Source organism: Gymnoscopelus braueri (assembly GCF_963280865.1).
Source record: "Gymnoscopelus braueri genome assembly, chromosome: 23".
Lineage (NCBI taxonomy): Eukaryota > Metazoa > Chordata > Actinopteri > Myctophiformes > Myctophidae > Gymnoscopelus > Gymnoscopelus braueri.
In genome coordinates, this window is record NC_137625.1 from 4,266,008 (window position 1) to 4,287,841 (window position 21,834).

Below are 21,834 nucleotides of genomic sequence, written 5' to 3' on the forward strand. Positions count from 1 at the left end.
GTACAATTGCTCTGGTTGACAAGCACCAGTGTTGCCAAATTGTTTTGAGAGAAACAAGCAACCAGGGTCTATGAAAACAAGCCCAAAAGAAGCGACTATAGGCCACATGAGCACTTAAGAATAGGTGATCTTCAAACTCACGACGTGTTGCAATGCGACGCGTTGTGAGCTTGTAGATCTGCTATTTTCAAACAAATCTTGAAACAAAAAAGTGAAACATTTTGAATATTTTTCACACAAATCTGGTACTGGGACCCCTGGCACAAAATGTATGTAGAAACAAGCTCCAAAAAAAATAACCTCAACCCTGCAACTACCAATATTTTACTAGTCACTTTACAGGAATACAAGCCCAAAGTCGCTTATAATAAGCAGACATGGCAACGCTGACAAACAAGTCAAGATGCCTATGGTGTAAAGCATTGAGCTGTCAGCTACTTATCAGCCAATGTAACGACAGCAGAAGGTGCATAACGAGCCAGTCTCAGATACCATCAGCCTGCGTTGGGGGGCTTGGGGGGCTGGGGGGGCTGCGGGTGGCAGCAGAAATAGACGCCCCACCTGCTGAGGATCAGTGAAGAAAGCTTTAACAGGACATTTAATGTGTCTCCAATGTCTTTAACAAGTAATTGTCTTTAACAGGGGTCTTCAACAGGGGGTCATCAGAGTTACTACAGGGGGGGGGCACCAAATCTTTGTGTGATAGGATATCTTCCTCACATTAATCACCTGAACCCCATGCATCCCTATTCTGAGGAGGACGCCTCTATTCTGAGGCTGCCCTCCCCTGAACACGGGCCAATTGTGTTCGTGTGTAGACGAAGCCGGATGCACCGCGGTGGATTTGAACCGACGACCTCTGCAGTGGTGGGCAACATGTTGACAGCTTTCTGTCCACGTGTTGCATCATCATCATCCTTCACCAGTTGAACACGAGTAAGATTCTCATCCTTATAAGCTTCTTGTAAAGCCTACACTATCATCACGCCATATAGTGTTGCTTGCAGATAACTGATTTTCAAGCTAAACTGATCAGTTGAAGATCAGTTCTCTTAAAGGACGACTTCACCACTTTTCAACATATCTTCATATAATAGGTCCTCACTAATACTCATGATAAAATGGTAAAAAAAAAATCTAATCAGTCTGTGTCTCAGAGGAGGGCTGTAGACAGTTCAGAAACCCGTCTACCAGTGACATCATCAATGGGGAATCCAAGCTAATAGTATTCCTGGAAAGTTGCAATGCAATAATAGATCCCATTGTTCTCGTCCTAATAAAAATCTGAAAATCTTGTAATCTTGTAAATTGTAATCTTTTTTGGGGGGAAAATCCTGCCTGATGTCACTGGTAGACGGGTTTCTGGACTGTCCACAGCCCTCCTATGAGACACAGACCAAGTAGGAAAAAATTGTATCATTTTATCATGAGCATTAGTGAGGACCTATTATATGAAGATATGTTGAAAAGTGGTGAAGTCGTCCTTTAAGCAACTATACTACATAGTATATATATGTATATATGTATGTGTATATATATATATGTATGTATGTATGTATGTATGTATGTATGTATGTATGTATGTATGTATGTATGTATGTATGTATGTATGTATGTATGTATGTATGTATGTATGTATGTCCTATCCACAATGTCTGTCTGTGTCTGTGTGTGTGTGCGTGTGTGTGTGTGTGCGTGTGTGTGCGTGTGTGTGTGTGCGTGCGAGCCTGTCTGTCTGTCTGTCTGTCTGTCTGTCTGTCTGTCTCTCTTTCTCTCTTTCTCTCTCTCTCCTTCCCACTTCCCCCCCCCCCACCCCTCTTCTTCCTCCCCCATCTTCTTTCTATGGAAATAACGTTGCGATGGGAACGATGTACAAAAACGAATTTCACCCACTTTTTTTTACCTTGTAAACCTGTGATGTGACAATAAACCTGATTCTGATTCTCTCTCTCTCTCTCTCTCTCTCTCTCTCTCTCTCTCTCTCTCTCTCTCTCTCTCTCTCTCTCTCTCTCTCTCTCTCTCTCTCGGTTTTATCTGTTTGGCATCGGCAGCGTCACGTTGTCTGTTATTCACAATGAATCCTGATTCCTGAGGTGTTTTCCTGCAGAACTGCTCAGCCTACTTTGTGGTGTTGGTTTATGATTATCAATTTACAATTTACCAAGTCATAGATTTAAATCATTGACCAACTGTATTGACTTTAACAAGTCATTAATACTATATGGTCTATAAACTGGTTCTCAGGCAGTTCATGAGTAGTTCCATGTGACTGTATATGACACCGTGCAGACAATCAGGTGATGCTTTCTGTTTGCTGCCTCGGGGATACAGAGAGCATTGACAGACTGAGAACCATGTATTGCTCATTACTCCTACCGATAGTGCCATGGAAATGTGGTTGAATTATAGTACCACACTCGCCAACCATTCCTCATTTTCGGATGGGACTGACAGAGATTTTGTACCTCAAAATTGTACTTGGGGACAATACAGTTACTTGAGTAAATGTTAGGCTACATTCCACCACTGTTTCTCTCTACACAGTATATTATCACAAAGACAGCCGAGGTGGTATTTCATGCTTGGCCTCCTGCCAGCACATTCTTGGGGCCCTGACGCTATCTGCTGTCCACTGACTGTCCACCGCTCCTTATATAAACCCCTCTCTGTCTCTGGCATGCCTTGTTTGACTCTTTCTGCAGACACCCCAGAAACCAGGTAACACAATGAGACCTTTAGCTTTGTCAGGTTTCCTTGATTTATTTATTAATTGTCTTCTTTTGTGTATCATTGTTGTGTTGGAATGATTTTAAGTTGGATTAGTCAGGTGCAAACACACACAGGCTTAAAGGGATATTTGACTTTCAAACATGTTTGGGGTCATTTTAACGTCTACTCAGGCTTTTGTGAACACCCCAGACAGTTTTGTAGTTGCTTGATTCAGTATTTAGATTTTAGAATCTAACATTTTAACCATGTTAGATTCATTGAAAATACCCGTTCTTGGTTCTGCTGGTTGATATTGTCCTTCTAATAAGTGAGGGGGCCTTGTTTTTTCAATTTCTTTTTATAAAGTTTCATAATTTTTTTAACAAAAAAATAAATAAGAAATACATGAAAAAAGTTATTGACAAACCATGTGGGACAATATCAGTTGAATATCAATGAAGGACAGGTATTTTCAATGAATCTAACATATCATGGTTAAAATGGAGTTTAAAGTTACCATGGGTTTATATAGGAAAGGGGCGTGTCCAATAAAAATGTATATCAACTATCTGTGGTGGTGTTGTATTCTTATGATATGGATCTTCCTAGGTCTGAAATAAAGATTGAATTGAATTGAATATCTAGATACTGACTCAAGCAACTTAAAAACTGTCTGGGGTGCTCACAAAAGCCTGAGTAGACGTTAAAATGACCCCAAACATGTTTGAAAGTGAAATATCCCTTTAGCCACTTGCTAACCCTATAGGACATGTCATTTTAAAATGATGACGTTCAGACATTTAAAAAGAATGCAATAATCTTCAAACACTGTTGTATGTCAAAGCATGTGGAGACTTTCTAGGGACAGCTCTACAAATCGTGATTTGAAAATGACTGAAATTACTGTTATCAGTGCCAATGGCTGTGCTACTTCACTCTAGATAACACATTTGCCTATCCCTTAATAGTGTGATAGTAGACAATGTGTGTTTATATAAATTATTCTAAAATGCTTAGTGTATTGAGAGGCCATATTTATTTCTTTATGTTGATGACAAGTTATAACAACTGGTGTTATATTTAGATGTTGTTCATTCTTGAGGTCTGACACACCGTCATGATTGTGGCAGTCATGCCAACAGTTGTGGGTGACGCTGTTCATCAGTCATTCTTAGTCAAAGTATAGACTGCTGGTCAAATATAAAATAAGTCAGTTGCTCAGTCTAATACAGTTAAAGTAGCCAACTGCAGCACTGGCTTTTACAAATACTTAAGTATTCAAAAAATACATGCTTATAAAATAGTATTCAAAAGTACATGCTTATAAAATACTCAAGCATTCAAAAGTACAAATTAGGCCACGTTTTCTCTTTAATATCAATGCATCGATGTATTGAAACTTTAACTTTTTACCCCAAATAGAAAATTATAATTCAGAAATAAAATATCTCACATCTTGTGCTTCGTCTAGATCAGCTAAATACATTGTCCTGTATGTTTGGCTCATTGGGGTCCCGTCCTAGAAATGTAGTGGAGTCGAAAGTACAAAAGTATTTGTCTTTCATAAGCTTTGAAATTCATAAGCTTGCAAAAACGTTTTTCTTTTAAATACAATGCTCGAGTAGACTAAATGTACCGGTAGGTCTTTATTGTCCACCACTCGCTAAAAGCCATGTGATACTGAATCCACAAGAGAGTGATTTGATAGCACTGTGTCCTTCCATTAATCTCTGGGTGTCAGAGGATGGTGAAGGCCACACACACACAGCAGTCCCGGCTCCTGTATGGATCACGTTACAGCGGAGCTCAGTCCCAGTCATGTTAAAGAGGACCCAGACAGAGCCTCTTTCATGTTGTTCAGCTTTGTGTTGTAACTATACATGCTGCTTTTAGCCAGATCCGCATTGCACCATTATTCACACTACAACGCTACTGTTATGGGTCATAAGTGATGTAGTGTTTGTGTGATATTGACTATATTAGATCACAGTGCATTTAGGGCTTAAGTGATTTAAGATGTCATCACCTTCTTAAAATTATGGCCTAAGTAATTTTTTGAGGACATTTTTATTTTTGCCTAAATCAGCTCTTCATGACACTGCCCACTTCTGGTAAAATTGCCTATATCCTTATTGAAAAGATCATGCTGTTACCACCCCAGCAGTATAATGGCCTATAATGTCAAGAGTGTGACCTACTGGAGAATTTTGGACTAAAGTTTTCTTACCTTTTCTATGACGTTATGATATCTTAGGATGAATGGTACAGTAGAAAATTTTCATAACTCCACCCCTGAGCCGCCACAGCTTAAAAGGTGCGCGGATAGGCCTTAGGTTAGATCACATATTTTAATAGCTTTTTTTTTCTTTTTTTTTTCTGAGATCTGACGTTCATAGTGACAGAACACTGTCCCAAAAAAATAAAAAAAAAATAAAAAACAGAAGTCTCGCTAGACGAGATTGAAATCTCGAGATTTCAATCTCGTCTAGCGAGACTTCTGTTTTTTTTTTAATTTATTTTTTTGGTTGCATAGTGTTCAGTCACTATGAACGTCAGATCTCACAAAAAAAAAAGCTAAGCTATTAAAATATGTGATCTAACCTAAGGCCTATCCGCGCACCTTTTAAGCTGTGGCGGCTCAGGGGTGGAGTTATGAATTTTTTCTACTGTACCATTCATCCTAAGATATCATAACGTCATAGAAAAGGTAAGAAAACTTTAGTCCAAAATTCTCCTTTAAGTCATGACTTGGGACCATTTTTGGCCCAAGTCACATGTCTTGTGAATGGCCTAAGTCTGGAGTAAGTCAGTTACTCCACAAATAATTTGGCCTCAAGTCAAAACACAAAGTTTTTTAATCCTCTTACGTTACATAACTGTGTTATTTGTATATCAATAGTCAAATATTGTTATAAACCTTTTGGGTGAAATGATTAAGAAATATCATATTGTTTGTTTTGGTTAATTATTTTCTGTTTTCTGAAAAAACTTGCCATAGGAGGTGACGATGTAATATGTGTGTGATTTGATCACATTACAAGTACATTTATATCTTAATCTCCTTTTCTTCCTATCAAAACACCATTTGTTTTTAATTAATTAATTAAATATAATTTGCTATTGTTGCAGGAGAGTGACATCCCCTCCAGATCAATGAATACCAAGGACAAGGTGAGCCAGCGTTAGTGTTCAGTGATAATAATCCCTCACACACATCATGGCATCAGTGCGCTGAACTCCTGGCATGCTGGGGGCACTGTGACTGCCACTTGTTGCTTATCAGACACAGGTTGTTATCAGCTGGAGGGCCTGTACCGTGGAGTGTTTCCCTTTTGACTTCATCCTATTAATAAAACCTTATCTCTAGTTATGGCTGGCCTGGGAGAAAGAGCATATGGCTTTGGGATCATGAACCACTCGAGAGTCTTCTTGCATAGTTCTCCATACATGTTCAAGAATCAAGAAGCTTTGTTGTCAGACTTTATGTACAGAGTTATGCACAGCTGGCAACTGGCAGCCAGATAATAAAGTAATAACGTATTGCTGAAAATATACAGTATAATTATAATGTATTTAATCCGCTTTTTTCCCCACAGCCGAAGTCGAAGATCTCAGCTTCGCGCAAGCTCTCCCTCAAAGTGAGTCACATCTACATTCTCAAATTCTAGGACTGACGTGTAATGTATTCTGCCGTGCATTTATGTTTAACTTGGTGGGTATTTATAGATCTATAACTGCATGTGTGAAGGCCCTACAGTTGTCTAGAGGCCAGTGGTTTTCAAACATTTTGTGCCCAAAGCCAAACCAATGGGCAAAAGTGCAAGGCACATCTGTATTCATTCAGTCAGGCTTTAACAGCAGTGACACTGACAACACAGAGTGTGGGGAGGAATTAATTGGCATAACCACTGAATTGGTTTTAAAAAAAGGGGTAAGGTGATACCAAAAAAGGACCATGTACTATTTATTACCTGATGGAAAACCAAACGAAAAGGCAAGTGTTAGTCAAGTTGAGTTGAAAACCAAACGAAAAGGCAAGTGTTAGTCAAGTTGAGTTGAAAACCAAACAAAAGGCAAGTGTTTGTCAAGTTGAGTTGAAAACCAAACGAAAAGGCAAGTGTTAGTCAAGTTGAGTTGAAAACCAAACGAAAAGGCAAGTGTTAGTCAAGTTGAGTTGAAAAACTAATAAAAAGGTGGAAAATGGAGTCAAGTTGAGTTCAAAATGTTTTCACTCCCTCCAGATCCTACTCCTCACCAAAGCATGTGAGGATCTAGAACAAGAGAAGCAGGAGAGGGACGATGAGAAGGTCCGATACCTGGAAGAGAAGATACAGCCCCTGCAGCTGTCTGGACTGTCCCAGGACGACCTACAGGTACCAAGCACGCAAGCAGACCTAGTAGGTCAAGGGTTCCCAAACCTTTCAGGCCACGACCCCCCAAAAATAATCATATTTGAACTGGGGGGACCCCCCACATCCTGACAAGCACTTGCAATTGTAGGCATTACATTTAGATCGACTCGGTTCCACAGATACATAGAGTGCGAGGTGTTGTGAGCTTGTAGATCGGCTATGGTCACAACGTTTGTCTCTTTCTTATGTAATATTTAACAATTTGGCCAATTTGGTATTAAAAAGGTCTTAAAAGTTATTAAATTGTAAGTTTCGAAATGTGCCTTTATACCCTGTATACACTTATACTGTATGTTGGTTTGTTTACTGTTGAGTGAGAATGTTGCACATTAAGCTAATCATCTGGGGACCCCTCCAAAATAATATGACGACCCCCCTGGGGGTCCCTACTATAGAAAATGGTTAAACATTGGCCAAATGTTTTAATATTACGTAAGAAAGAGGCTTAAAACGTACAATTTACTTTTAAGACCTTGAAAATAGACACATAGCTCACAACGCCTCGCAATGCTTGTAGTTCAGCTATTTTCACAATATTTATCTGTAGAACCGAGTCAAACTAAATTTAACACCTCAACTCCTACAATTCCAAGTGCTTGTCAGGGTGGGGGGTCCCCAGTTCAACTATGATTATTTTGGGGGGGTCGAGGTCTGAAAAGGTTGAGAGCCACTGTTCTAAGCAATAAAAAACAAGAGAAAAGTATTAGAAGTGAATGAATATGAAACAACCCTTTTGGGAAGTACATTGTACTCACTGTGTTTCTCCCAACAGAATCTATGCAAGGAGCTCAATGGAAAGATCGAGTCGGTGGATGAAGAGAGATACGACTGTGAATCCAAAGTCAATAAACACAACAAAGATGTAAGAACGAGATGTTCTCCTCCTCCAGGGCCTGATGTGAATTATTTATATTTGCTCTCACACAGATCAGATCAATAAACATTTTTAAACAGTCAACTGTCTTTGTAAGCTTCAAACCATAGAACTAAGCCTTTAAACTCTAATGTCACCTAAACAGCAAACCTGGATCTGACGGGATATTAACTGCAGATTTGACCTCCTGACCACATTCCAGTAATGGTTGTCTTTTCTCTGGGCATTCACAAATACTGATTTTTAGTATTCGACTTCCAATACCAAAAAGTATTCGAATAGCCAAATATTCGCGGGTTATATATCGTATTTATTTTCATCCAATAAAAATCAGCATTTCTCTGCATTTCTCATTAAAATGTAGTGTTGCAAGCGTAAAGTCATGTTTTTTTTCCCATAGTTTTACCTTTCTGGCATGAGTCCTGCTGTTTAAGCGACCCACCTGCATTGAGTGATACAACAGTACAGTATGAAATTAGTTGACAATTTTACAACAATCAACCATGAATGGATTAGGAGAACTACCCAACACTTAGTCTCGCGTTACCAGACTGTTGCCTCCCACAATTTTCAAATGTTTCCGGCATACAGTCTGGGACTCGGAAGCTCTGATCATGATTAGAATATAAACCGGATGTGGAGCCTCCTCTCCATTTCCGTTTCGTCTTTACAGTCGCGCAAATTTATCCTAATATAAATACAAATCATCTAAGTATACATAGCTTGCTGCTTAGCAGAATTGGAAATTAAAAAGTAAAGTGTAAAGATATTTTAAAAGATATTTTCGTGAACGGAAGTGCCAGTTTCCTCTCTCGGATTTTGGGAGTTGTAGTTCCAGACTCTATATAGCATTCAGAGATTGTGGAATAGTTGTCTGGCTACGCGAGACTACCCAACACTAGAGCCCACAGCCGCATAGCTGTTGTAGATATATAATGCCACTGCTTCATAAAAAAACTAAAAAATAATCATTTTAAAAAATATATTAAAAAGCAATTAAAAATAATAAGCAAATATTCGACATACAGTACAGTGTCGAATAGTAGTTTTGATATTTGAATAGTTGAATATTGTGTGGACAAAACGACATCGGACAGAACCAACAAACTGTACTATAAAATATTGTGTGAATTCTATTAAAGGCAATATTGTGTGTCTTCTCACACTTGTCACACTGTTTTGTCAGATCCACGAACTGAAGCTGAAGATACAGGACCTGGGAGGCAAGTTCAAGAAGCCCGCCCTGCGGAAGGTGAGGGTGTCTGCGGACGAGATGATGAGAGCCCTGCTGGGATCCAAACACAAGGGCTCCATGGACCTCCGAGCCAACCTCAAGTCTGTGAAGAAGGAAGACGTGAAACAAGACAAGGTACACAACACGCCAGCCTGCCAGCCAGCTGGCAGTGATGGAAGAAGTACTCACATGTTTAACTTATGTAAAAGTATCAATACCCTATTGTAGAAATAGTCTGTTACAAGTACAAGTTCGGTATAAAAAAAAATACTTGTGTAAAAGTACTGTGGTGTATTTTCGAAGCTTGGTAACTTTATACTAAACTCAGTGACCCAAAATATAATAGTTTTAGGGAGATATGGTTCAAAATAGTCCACAGAACAAAAGTATTGGCATCAAAATACACTTAAAGTACCAAAAGTAAAAGTACTCATTATGCAGAAGGTCCCCATTTCGCAAGTTTTCAAATGTATAATGTATAAAAATCTATTGCTATTTTCAAATTGCCAAAGTAATTTATATATATAGGTCTGAATCGGTTTCGTAATAATATCAAAATCTACAAAGTAACTAGTAACTAAAGTTTTCAAATAATTATAGTGGAGTAAAAAGTACAATATTTGCCTTTGAGATGCAATGGAGTAGAAGTAAAATTATTGAAAATTGGAAATACTCCAGTAAAGTAAAAAATACCTCATATTCGGTTTATCACACTGTCAGAGCTGGTATGTGCTACAGTATGCAATCACAATACCAGTGGCTCACCACCATAACTCTGAGAGTGTACAGTGTACAAATGGAACCATGTCCATTTGTACACTCTCAGAGTTACAGACCTGTAAGGGTCCATTTGGAACCTCCTCAAGGAACCCAGAGGGTCCCTGGACCTCACTATGATAGATTTTACTAGGAAGGATTTTTTGAATTTGTGTTTATCCCAAATTTGAATGAAGGACAAAATTATTTAAAAAAAAATTTAATATAGGAAGGAAATACAGAAAGGGAACCGTCAAGGAATCGGACCGTTAAGAGGGAATCGTTAGGGAACCGGAACGGTTAAAAATCCTAAAGGATCCCGACCCGGGATCTAACTGTAACTCTGAATTCTCTCCCAGGATACGCCTGAGGTGGGCGACTGGCGTAAGAACGTGGAGGCCATGTCAGGGATGGAGGGTCGTAAGAAGATGTTTGATGCGTGATGTTTGATGCCTCCGGCTAGTGATGAAGATGAAGGAAGCTGAAGGTCGTGTCGTCACGTGTGTTACGCACACGCAATGTCTTTGTTATGTCTGCTATAGAGCATAGCAGTGGCGGCCATTTGTAATATATATATATATATATATATATATATATATATATATATGTATATATTCTATCTGTGGAACTACAAAATGGCTGCCACTGCTATGTTCTATTTCTCTGCAATGACAGTGAGTGTAAAGCTCATTGCTGATTTTTATTAAGAAAGAACATTTTCTGTTTTGTTTAGTTATGATGACATGTGTAGAATTTAGAAGAGAAATAAAATAAAGTTGTTGTTAATTTTGGTCGTTGTCGCGTTCCGTGTCTTTATCACCCTGTGGTGTATGAGAGGAATGCACCATGATGGGAGAAAAAAAAATATCTTGGGTTTTGATGGATGAAACCAAACAGATGAATAGGGACAGCTGCTGCCTGCCCAGAACTTCTAATTCATAACATAAAAATAGATGGTGCAGACAGGAGAGAACATATAACAGCCAAATCCATTTAGTACATACATTCTGTAAAAATAAAAATGATCGGAGTACCCCAGGGGTCTAAACGGGTATTTCTTCCCTCTGCACCAGTGATTCCTAAACTGTGGACTGGGTCCCACTGGTGGGCTGCAAGGGCATCGCATGAGTAAAATTTACTCAGTTATACAATCATGAATCTTTACTCAATTGTTCGCTCTATTCTTATTATTTATTTATTATAGACTGGATCTTGTAAGAACCCCTTAATGATATTGAAGGTTTTCTGACTCCAATTCTGATATTTACATTAGGCTACATATCTGTATATCTGCAATGTAACAGCGTTGTCAGAACCTGGCCTATTCACCAAGCTCTATTAAATGCTCCAGACGTGGTTAATGACATTATGACTGATGTGTAGAATAAACATCTTGACTCTTATGAACAACATGCACCTGCCTTTAGGGTTGTTGAGTATATACTGTAGACACACACACACACACACACACACACACACGCACACAGACGCACACGCACGCACACACACATACACACACACACACACACACACACACACACACACACACACACACACACACACACGCACGCACACACACATACACACACACACACACGCACGCACACACACTTGTATATCTGTATTTTTAGCTGTGTTGTTGGGTGGAACGGCCCACCGGCATGGTGCGCATTCGTGTGTCTTTGTGCATGTCTGCGCCTTCGCGTGTGTGTGGTGGCCGTCGACAGTTTTATGTGAGTCAGAGGTTTTATTGAGTGTGGGAATGTGTTCTCCCAATCGCTGTCTCTTCAGAGAGACCCCTGTCTCTCCTGTGTGTGTGTGTGTGTGTGTGTGTGTGCGCGTGCGTGGGAGAGAGAGAGAGAGAGACTGATAACTAAAGCACTGCTACATACTGTATATCCTATACAAAGTATGTTTATTAAATAATAAACAAAGGCAACTGAGGCATATCCTGAAGATAAAGTAACATAGAACTAAGGATCCAATGAGGTGTGGAGTCAGCAAATCAGTGGTGTAAGTGTGCATGAGTGGAATATATAGTGTAGTGCAGGGTGTGTACGTGGATGGAAAGAATAGTCAAACGAAACATGACAGAGGAATGGAGAGCAGTGTAGAGCTGAGGTAGACCGCAGTAATTTCTCTTCTGAAATCTCACCTAATTCTGAGCATGGGCAGGGGTTTTATAGACTCCTGGAGGCACCGGGCCCAGGTGCTCTCCAATAAACCATTAGCAGGTATGTAGACTGCCCCACCCTGTTGTTATATGCCAGGCCTGTTCCTTTAAGGGGGTGGGGCCTGGGCGTGAAACCTGATGACGTTGACGCACTGTTGTTGTGCCGGTGCGGAAGTGATATGGCGCGAGTGAATAGCGGGAGAAAGAGATGATAACAGAAAAGATAACAAAGAGAGAAGCATCCGTTAAAAAGTGTTGTACTGTATGTTCCTGCCTGACCGTCAGTAATGAATGATACGTATGGAATCGGATCACTGCCAATACTCCTAACTTCAAATAAAGGTTTCAGAACCTTGAAAACCTTTTTTGCAAGACTGAAAACTCGTTTCGAATCTCTGAAAAAAGTGTTGAATCTCTGAAAAAAGTGTTGAATCTCTGAAAAAAGTGTTGATAGGCCGAAAAAAAAATTCAAAACTCTGAACAAATATTTTACAGTGTTTCGCCAACACATTTTCAGAGTTTCAAATTTGTCACAAACACACTTTCAGAATATGCATTTTGGCACTGTTCTCCCTGGGTATTATTTTGTTTTACATGTGTGAAACCTTGTAAACTCCTGACTTAAAATAAAGGGTTCAAAAGGCTTGAAAATAATTTCAAGACTGAGAACTGGTTTTGAATCTTTGAAAAAAGTGTTGATAGGCTGAAAGTGTTTCTCAAATCCTTGCAAACACATTTTACAGTGTTTCGTCAACACCTTTTCAGAGTTTCAAATTGGTCACAAACACACTTTCAGAATATGCATTTTGGCACTGTTCTCCTTGGGTATTATTTTGTTTTCCATGTTAGAAACCTTTTAAATGGGAATCGTTTTTGAAACTAGCAACTTTATTGTTGAAAGACTGAAAAAAAAAATCAATGGTTAAACTTTATTTTGAAACTGTGATTTAGCGTCACACACACAGCAGCACATTCTCCTCAAATCTCTCTGAAAACTGCTACTCGAAACCTCGCAGGGAGGCGGGGGGGAGCGGAGGCGGGACCAGAGGCGGGGCCGTTTGAAGTCCATTCCATTCGCTCCAAATGACACACTTCAGTTTTATTCATGGTTTACACAGGAAATAATGAACTGATTACAATAATGTAAATTCTCTCAAATCAGTAACAGGTAGGTGATACATATGCCCATCAAATATGGTTTTATTGAAAGCAGGGTTGAGCTGAAGGGGGTGCTACGGGGGGTCGTCGACCCCTTAGTTCCCAGGCTGGGGGCTCGCGCGTGCTCCACATGCACGAGCTCCACATGCACGCGCGAGCACTCACCGTCAGCCGCCCACAACACAACAACGCACCGTCAGGGGCGAGCTATATTATACCTCTATGGGGGCGAGCCGTCTTTAACACCTTTAACAATGGCCTCAACCTGGCTGCTTTGCATAACATTAAAGCCATGGAGTGTGAAAGGGTTAATCGCTTAGCAGAGGACAAGAGCTAGTAGCCTGCCAGACACTCACAAAGTTATCCCTGTCTAGCTCTGGTCCATGGCGTTAGAAGGAGTTCTCCTTAACGTTATGGTACTTTCAATTCTTTCCCCTCGCACCGCGGTAGCGCAGCCTCTCGTCTGTAGTAAAAATAAAAAATACACTTTTGGTACTCACCAAAACAAAGACGGTTTAATGGAGTTGAAAGTCTATTCTACTAAGTGGGAACACTCTGAGCCCCCACCTCACGTCTAAAATACACTTTTTGGCCAGAAAATAAAATATTTCACCGGAAGGAAGAATCTGGTCAATAGGAAAATTCCATTGACCAGATCTGTAGAGGGCACTGTGGAGTAATCAAAAACAGGTTTTAATTCCGGTGAAATATTTTCTTTTCTGGCCAAAAAGTGTATTTTAGACGTGAGGTGGGGGCTCACAGTGTTCCCATTTAGTAAAGTAGGCTTTCAACTCCATAAAACCGTCTTTGTTTTGGTGAGTAGCAAAAGGGTATTTTTTAAATTTTTTACTTGTTTTAAAAAACACTGTTTTAAAAGCAATGTAAGTCTTCAAAAAAAAGTTATTCAAGTAAAGACAAGTTGATTGATTATTTTAAGTACTTATGTGTGGGTGAATATATGTAAAGGGCTTTTATATAAAAAAAGGAAAATAATGTTGCTATGTTGGATATGCAGGCATGTTGCTATGTGCACATGCCTGCGCGCGCATGTGCCCGCGCGCGTGCACGTGCGCGCGCACGTGACGTCATAAAATATAGCCCCCTTAGTTAAAAAATCCACAGCTCACCGCTGATTGAAAGGCAATCCAGGTACCAACATTCGGGGAATATCTGACGGCTTGGAGCGCCTCAGTGCGGCTGCAGAGTTCATCTTGGAATTTGTCATTACAATTTTACTGTAATCCACATTCCTAAACCCCCCCACTCCTACACCCCCCCCCCAAAGGGACCCCCCCCGAACCCCCCCCCCCCCCCTGGCCCAAGGGGTCACTCATAATAATTCTATATCAGCATATTTTGTGCATTCAAACAGAACAGTTGAGATTTCATTTGGCCAGATCTCTGGCAATTGTACTTGAATTCTTATAATTTTAATGTTTATATGGTCTTTCAAGTTTATATTTTCATTTGGTATCAGTCATGAATTTATTAGAATGTATTAGAATTCATTTTCTCTATTGATATCAAGCCGGATTTTTCCACGTGCGCAAGTGCATGCTGTAACATAATAATACACAACGTGTACTGTACATATATATAGCCCACTAGGCTAACATTTTTGGGGGTTTTAGCTATGGACCCCCAAGCTCTAAGCTCCACCTTGGCGCCGCTAATGGAGCGGTTTCAGAAAAGAAAAATGAAAAAAATTAAACCGAAAAAAAGGCCTGTCTGTCTGTCTGTCTGTCTGTCTATAAATCTATTTAAATATCTATCTATCTATCTATCTATCTATCAAACTATCTATCTCCAGCATGTTGTTCAACAAATAGCAGATCTACAAGCTCACAACAACTGTTATTGTGAGCTTATCTGCTATTTTCAAATAGCGTATGTATAAAATATGTCTGAATTGGTTAGTGATTCATAATATAATCATTTATATCTGCGAAGTGTAGGATTATTATAATTATTATTATTATATTACAATTAAAGTAAGCGCATCGGTTAGTGTGATTGGGTCTGGGTCTGTCTGTCTGTCTGTCTGTCTGTCTGATGCGTATACTATTCATGTGAGATGTGACAAGTGGGTTAATTAACGAGAAAACATCTGAGAAACCTGCAGCATGTGAGCGTCTCTGAGTAGGCCTATACGTGATGATTACTGACCCTGACCCGTCAATCAACGTGCGCGCAACAGTGAGCTGTGACAGAACATCAACATTAATGTAATAATAATAATAATAATAATAGTAATAATAATAATAATAATAATAATAATAATAATAATAATAATAATAATAATAATAATAATAATAATAATAACAATAGCGTAATAGTAGTTGTGTTGTGTATGAGTGTACCGTTGTGTTTACGACACTAGACCGTAAAGTGTGACTGCTCTGTTGTTGTACCGGCTTGTAACGTGCGTTGCCAGCGTACATGTTTGTTACCCAGTAAAGACGGACCTATAAAGCTCACCCTTCTAGTAGCGTGCCTTATTATGTGGATATAACATTGACGACGAGGATGGAGATGACTTTCTCACCGCCTCCCGCTTTCTTATCGTTCCCGGGCGAGCCTCCTGTACCATGGACTCGCCGGCTGGGGTCGTTCGAGACCTACATCACGGCTCTGGGACTCACGGACGTAAGCGATGCACGGAAAAGGGCCATCTTAATCCACTGCCTGGGCACAGAAGGACAGCGGATATTCACCACTCTTGGGACCGCCGAAAAATATGCAGACTGTGTCACATTACTGTCTGGACATTTTGCAGCCCCACAAAGCGTTATCCTCCGTAGGATTTTGTTTCGCCAGCGCCGACAACGTGCGGGTGAGTCAGTTCACCAATATGTGGCCGATCTGAGGGGTTTGGCCAGCCTGTGCAAGTTTGAAGCATTACAGGACGAAATGATTAGAGACCAGCTAGCCGAGCACACAAACAACCCAAAGGTTCGTGAGAAATTGATAATGTCCCCAGATGATCTGACTCTCCATAAGGCTGTGGAAATAGCTTTTCAACTTGAGACAGCAGAGGGGTTTGCCAGGCAATTGGCTTGCGCCTCATCTCCACTGCCTGCACTCACAGCACAGCAGCTCGAGTCCCCATCGCGTTCAGCTAGCCCTGATCCTCTCCAGGACGCTTCCCACATAAACTATGCTGGACAACAGCGCCCCCCAGGTCAGCGCTGCAGTAACTGCGGCTCATCATCACATGCTTCCAGAGCCCAAAACTGTCCCGCCAGGGGCCAGCGTTGCCAACGTTGTGGTAAACAAAACCATTTTTCCAAGGTTTGCCGTTCTGCCCCGGCCACCACCCCACGGCAGCCTTTCTCAGCTACTGACCCTGCACCCACGACTACTATACACTCTGTGAGTGCTGCTCGCCGGCCGTTCAAGGTGTGTACTGTGGAGCTTGATGGCGTGTGCCTGCCGTTACTGCTCGACACTGGGGCTAACGCGTCCCTCTTGAATGCGGCTACAGTCACACAATTTTTCCCACACCACACGCTTGCTGCGCCGTCCAAAGTGCCCCTCAAGGGTTATGGTAATTCCAAAATTAACATTGTGGGCACCTTCAGCTCCGCGGTGCGCTATGGCACTAAGACTGTTTCCTCTTTCACATTCCAAGTGGCAAGCCACGGTGCTAACCTCATGGGCCTGGACTTGTTCACTGACCTAGGTTTTGTGCTCATGGATTACAGTGGGCTCACTATCCACCATGTTGATTCACTGTGGCCCCAACAATGGCCTGGACTGTTCGCTGGGCTGGGTTGCCTCACTGCCTTTAACCACCAGCCCCTCCTCAACCCTGATGTACACCCTGTCATCCAGCCCCTGCGACGCGTTCCTCTTGCCCTGCGCGACGAGGTGGCTGGAGAGCTCAACAACCTCTTGGAGGCAGGCATAATTGAGCCAGTCAACGCGGCACCATGGATCTCGAATCTGGTGGCTGTGCGGAAGAAGACAGGGAAGCTGCGCCTGTGCATTGATCTCAAGGCAGTTAACAAGGCAGTCATCCCCGACAAGTACCCGTTGCCTACAGCGGAGGAACTGACCACACAGTTCCATGGTTCTACCATATTCACAAAGCTGGATCTTCGGCAGGGCTATCTGCAGGTTCCTCTACACCCTGACAGCCGGAGTCTCACCGCCTTTGTCACACACATGGGGGTGTTTCGATACACGAGGATGCCTTTCGGACCCAGCTCGGCCCCCAGCTGTTTCCAGAAAATCATGGCCACCATACTAGCAGGCATCCCTGGGGTAGCGATCTATTTGATTGACATTGTGGTTCATGGCTCAACGCCTGCTGCCCACGACGAGCGCCTTCGCCGAGTCCTCCATGTCCTTGCCAGCCAGCACCTCACTCTGAACGGGGACAAATGTGTCTTCGCCGTGCCTGAGATAGAGTTTGTGGGGTTCCGCCTGAATGCCAAGGGGCTCCGTCCACTCCAGTCTAATGTGGAGGCTGTGCTACGCCTCCCTGAGCCTGCCTGTCCAGCCCAAGTGGCCTCGTTCCTCGGAATGACAGCCTACTACTTACGTTTTCTCCCTCAGTATTCGGCCACCACAGCCCCGCTGCGCGAGCTGTTGAAGAAGGACGCACCATGGGTTTGGACCCCCGCCTGTTCAGACGCCGTCCAGCAGCTCAAAGTCCAGCTCACCTCGCCACCCGTGCTCGCACACTTCGACCTCGCAAGCCCCACACTCCTCACCTGTGACGCCTCCAGCGCTGGGGGCTGTGCTGTCCCAGATCCATGCTGGCGTTGAGCGGCCCATCGCTTTTGCCTCTCGGGCTCTAACTCAGCAGAACAAAAGTACTCAGTGGGGGAACGGGAGGCCTTGGCTTGCATCTGAGCGAGCGAGCGTTGGCATATGTACTTGTATGGCCGTTCCTTCACACTGCGGACGGATCACCAGGCCCTCACGGCTCTGCTCGCAACGTCTGGCACAGGGCATAGGCCACTCAGGATCCATCGCTGGTCGGAGCGGCTCCAGCAGTATAACTTCAGCCTGCAATTCACTCCAGGTCGTGACAACGTAGTAGCAGACCTACTGTCACGGGCAACCCCCGGCCCTTCTCCAGATCCTGGTCCTGACTCCGCTGAGCAGGGCCTCATCCAGATGCTCCACTCTCCACTCCAGCCTACAGTCTCACTCCAAGAGCTCCAGACAGCCTCGGAACAGGACCCGGTGCTCTCCCAGCTCCGCACTTTTATCCGCTCGGGGTGGCCCGCTAAGGTCCCAGACCAGCTGGTTCCCTTTCACCGGGTCAAGGACGAGCTGTCCTGCTGGAATGACGTCTGCATAGCCCGCGGCCTCTGCACCATGGTGCCTGACTGCCTAAGACCATGTATCTTGACCATGGCCCACGAGGGTCATCTGGGCATTGTGAGGGTGAAGCAGCGCTGTCGTGACCTGGTGTGGTGGCCTGGCATTGACAGAGACATCAAGGCCTTAGTGAGGGACTGTACAGCTTGCCTTCTCAGTGGAAAAACCGGCCCACCCGCCCCGCCGCCGCTGCAACCGCTGCATTGGCCTGACAAGCCCTGGGAGCACCTCCAGCTCTACATCTGCGGGGAGCTTCATGCAGTCCCACACCACCAGCGTTTCATGGTGGTGGTGTACGACCTTCATTCCAAGTGGCCTGAGGTGCTCTCCACGGGGACTGTTACCACCCGCGTGGTGACTGAGTTCCTGGACTTGCTCTTCTCCCGCTGGGGGCACCCTACGGCCATCACGACGGATAATGGCCCCCAGTTTATCTCTGCGGAGTTTGCTGCCTTCCTGGAGGACAAGGGCATAAAGCACGTCCGTACATCATTCTACCACCCTGAGGCCAACGGGGGGGTGGAAAGATTTAACCAGACACTGAAGAATGGCATCAGAGCTCACCTGGCAGATGGCTTCTCCTTCTCTACAGCTCTTCGCCGCACGCTTCTGCACTACAGAGCCTCACAGCATTCCACTACCGGTTGCTCCCCAGCATTCCTCATGTTGGGACGGGAGCTGCAGCTGCCTTTGGATCGACTGAGGGCTTCCGTGATGGTGCCACCTTCAGCTCGAGGGCGCAACAGAGTCCGCCACCGGCAGCGTCAGATGAAGCAGCGTTTCGACAGGACACGGAGGGTGAAGACTCCATCGTTCGCGGCCCTGGACTGGGTCCGCGTCCGCCGCCCTCACAGGGGCCACAAGCTGCAGTCTTTCTGGTCCACGCCTATGCAGATAACCGACCAGCTGGGGCCTGCCACTTTCCGCCTGTCCGATGGGTCACGCTGGCATGCCAGGCGCATTCGGCGAGTGCCACCACCTGCTGTCGTGGGGCCGGAGGCTGCCATGCCTGTTACACCGCCTGCTGCCGCAGGTATGTGGGCTAATACTGACTTTGAGTTTACAGCAGGTGATATGGACTTGCCCCCGGTGCGCCCTGTGGCACCTGATGACCACCCAGTGGTGGTGCGCCCTCCGGCACCTAATGACCACCCGGTGGTGCCCGTGGCACGGCCAGTTCGAGACCGGGCTCGACCAGATTACCTCAAGGACTATGTTACCAATTTCTGAATGCATAAGACATTGGGGGGGTGGGGTTGTGTTTCATGGTTTTCTATGGGGGGGGGAAATGTTGTGTATGAGTGTACCGTTGTGTTTACGACACTAGACCGTAAAGTGTGACTGCTCTGTTGTTGTACCGGCTTGTAACGTGCGTTGCCAGCGTACATGTTTGTTACCCAGTAAAGATGGACCTATAAAGCTCACCCTTCTAGTAGCGTGCCTTATTATGTGGATATAACAAGTTGTAGTAATAATAATAATATGGGTAATAATAATAATAATAATAAGGGTAATAATAATAAGGGTAATAATAATGATGATAATAATAATAATAATAATATATATATTTTTTTTTATTATTCTGAATACAACATTAATGGACTGAACCAGTCTGTCTGTCTGTCTGTCTGTCTGTCTGATATAAATTATTATATTATGAACCATACACTAACCACTTCAGACCTATTTTATACATACGCTATTTGAAAATAGCAGATCTACAAGCTCACAGTAACCGAGCTTGTAGATCTGCTATTTGTTGAACAACGTGTTGCTAATCACCGCGTTGGGAGCTTACATCTGGGGCTGTCATTACTGGACTGATATTATTTATTGGGGGGGGGGGGGGGGGGGGCAGCTGTAGGCAAGTGGTACATATTGCTGGAGATAGATAGTTAGATAGACAGACGGACAGGCAGACAGACAGACAGACAGACAGACAGACAGACAGACAGACGGACGGACGGACAGACAGACAGACAGACAGACAGATCGATCGATCTACAAGATACATAGATAGATAGATACATATACACAGACAGACAGACAGACAGACAGACCGACAGACAGACCGACCGAATCACACTAACCGATGCGCTTACTTTAATTGTGATATAATAATAATAATTATAATAATCCTACACTTCGCAGATATAAATGATTATATTATGAATCACTAACCACGTATTTTATACATACGCTATTTGAAAATAGCAGATAAGATCACAATAACAGTTGTTGTGAGCTTGTAGATCTGCTATTTGTTGAACAACATGCTGGAGATAGATAGTTTGATAGATAGATAGATAGATATTTAGATAGATTTATAGATAGACAGACAGACAGACACACCTTTTTTTCGGTTTAATTTTTTTCATTTTTCTTTTCTGAAACCGCTCCATTAGCGGCGCTAAGGTGGAGCTTGGAGCTTGAGGGTCCATAGCTAAAACCCCCAAAAATGTTAGCCTACAGTGGGCTATATATATGTACAGTACACGTTGTGTATTATTATGTTACAGCATGCACTTGCGCACGTGGGAAAATCCGGCTTGATATCAATAGAGAAAATGAATTCTAATACATTCTAATAAATTCATGACTGATACCAAATGAAAATATAAACTTGAAAGACCATATAAACATTAAAATTATAAGAATTCAAGTACAATTGCCAGAGATCTGGCCAAATGAAATCTCAACTGTTCTGTTTGAATGCACAAAATATGCTGATATAGAATTATTATGAGTGACCCCTTGGGCCAGGGGGGGGGGGGGGGGGGGGTTCGGGGGGGGGGTCCCTTTGGGGGGGGGGGTGTAGGAGTGGGGGGGTTTAGGAATGTGGATTACAGTAAAATTGTAATGACAAATTCCAAGATGAACTCTGCAGCCGCACTGAGGCGCTCCAAGCCGTCAGATATTCCCCGAATGTTGGTACCTGGATTGCCTTTCAATAAAACCATATTTGATGGGCATATGTATCACCTACCTGTTACTGATTTGAGAGAATTTACATTATTGTAATCAGTTCATTATTTCCTGTGTAAACCATGAATAAAACTGAAGTGTGTCATTTGGAGCGAATGGAATGGACTTCAAACGGCCCCGCCTCTGGTCCCGCCTCCGCTCCCCCCCGCCTCCCTGCGAGGTTTCGAGTAGCAGTTTCAGAGTTTCAACACTTATGGCA

At 43.0% G+C, this 21,834-nt stretch overlaps 1 protein-coding gene across 2 annotated transcripts; it reads left to right on the top strand.

Moving 5' to 3' along the window:
• The first annotated feature begins 2,696 nt into the window (after positions 1 to 2,696).
• LOC308079749 (troponin I, slow skeletal muscle-like) lies at positions 2,697 to 10,472 on the top strand. 2 transcript variants are annotated; one of them, XM_080421341.1, is made up of 7 exons: positions 2,697 to 2,718; positions 5,839 to 5,880; positions 6,312 to 6,347; positions 6,951 to 7,082; positions 7,894 to 7,983; positions 9,182 to 9,364; positions 10,345 to 10,472. In XM_080421341.1, the coding sequence occupies exons 2-7, from the start codon at positions 5,863 to 5,865 to the stop codon at positions 10,426 to 10,428; spliced, it is 543 nt and encodes a 180-aa protein (XP_080277467.1). In that variant the 5' UTR covers positions 2,697 to 2,718; positions 5,839 to 5,862; the 3' UTR covers positions 10,429 to 10,472. The 2 variants fall into 2 exon arrangements, with proteins under 2 accessions (XP_080277467.1, XP_080277466.1); XM_080421340.1 differs by lacking the exon at positions 2,697 to 2,718 and having other exon boundaries at positions 5,837 to 5,880; positions 6,306 to 6,347.
• Positions 10,473 to 21,834: the final 11,362 nt, after the last annotated feature.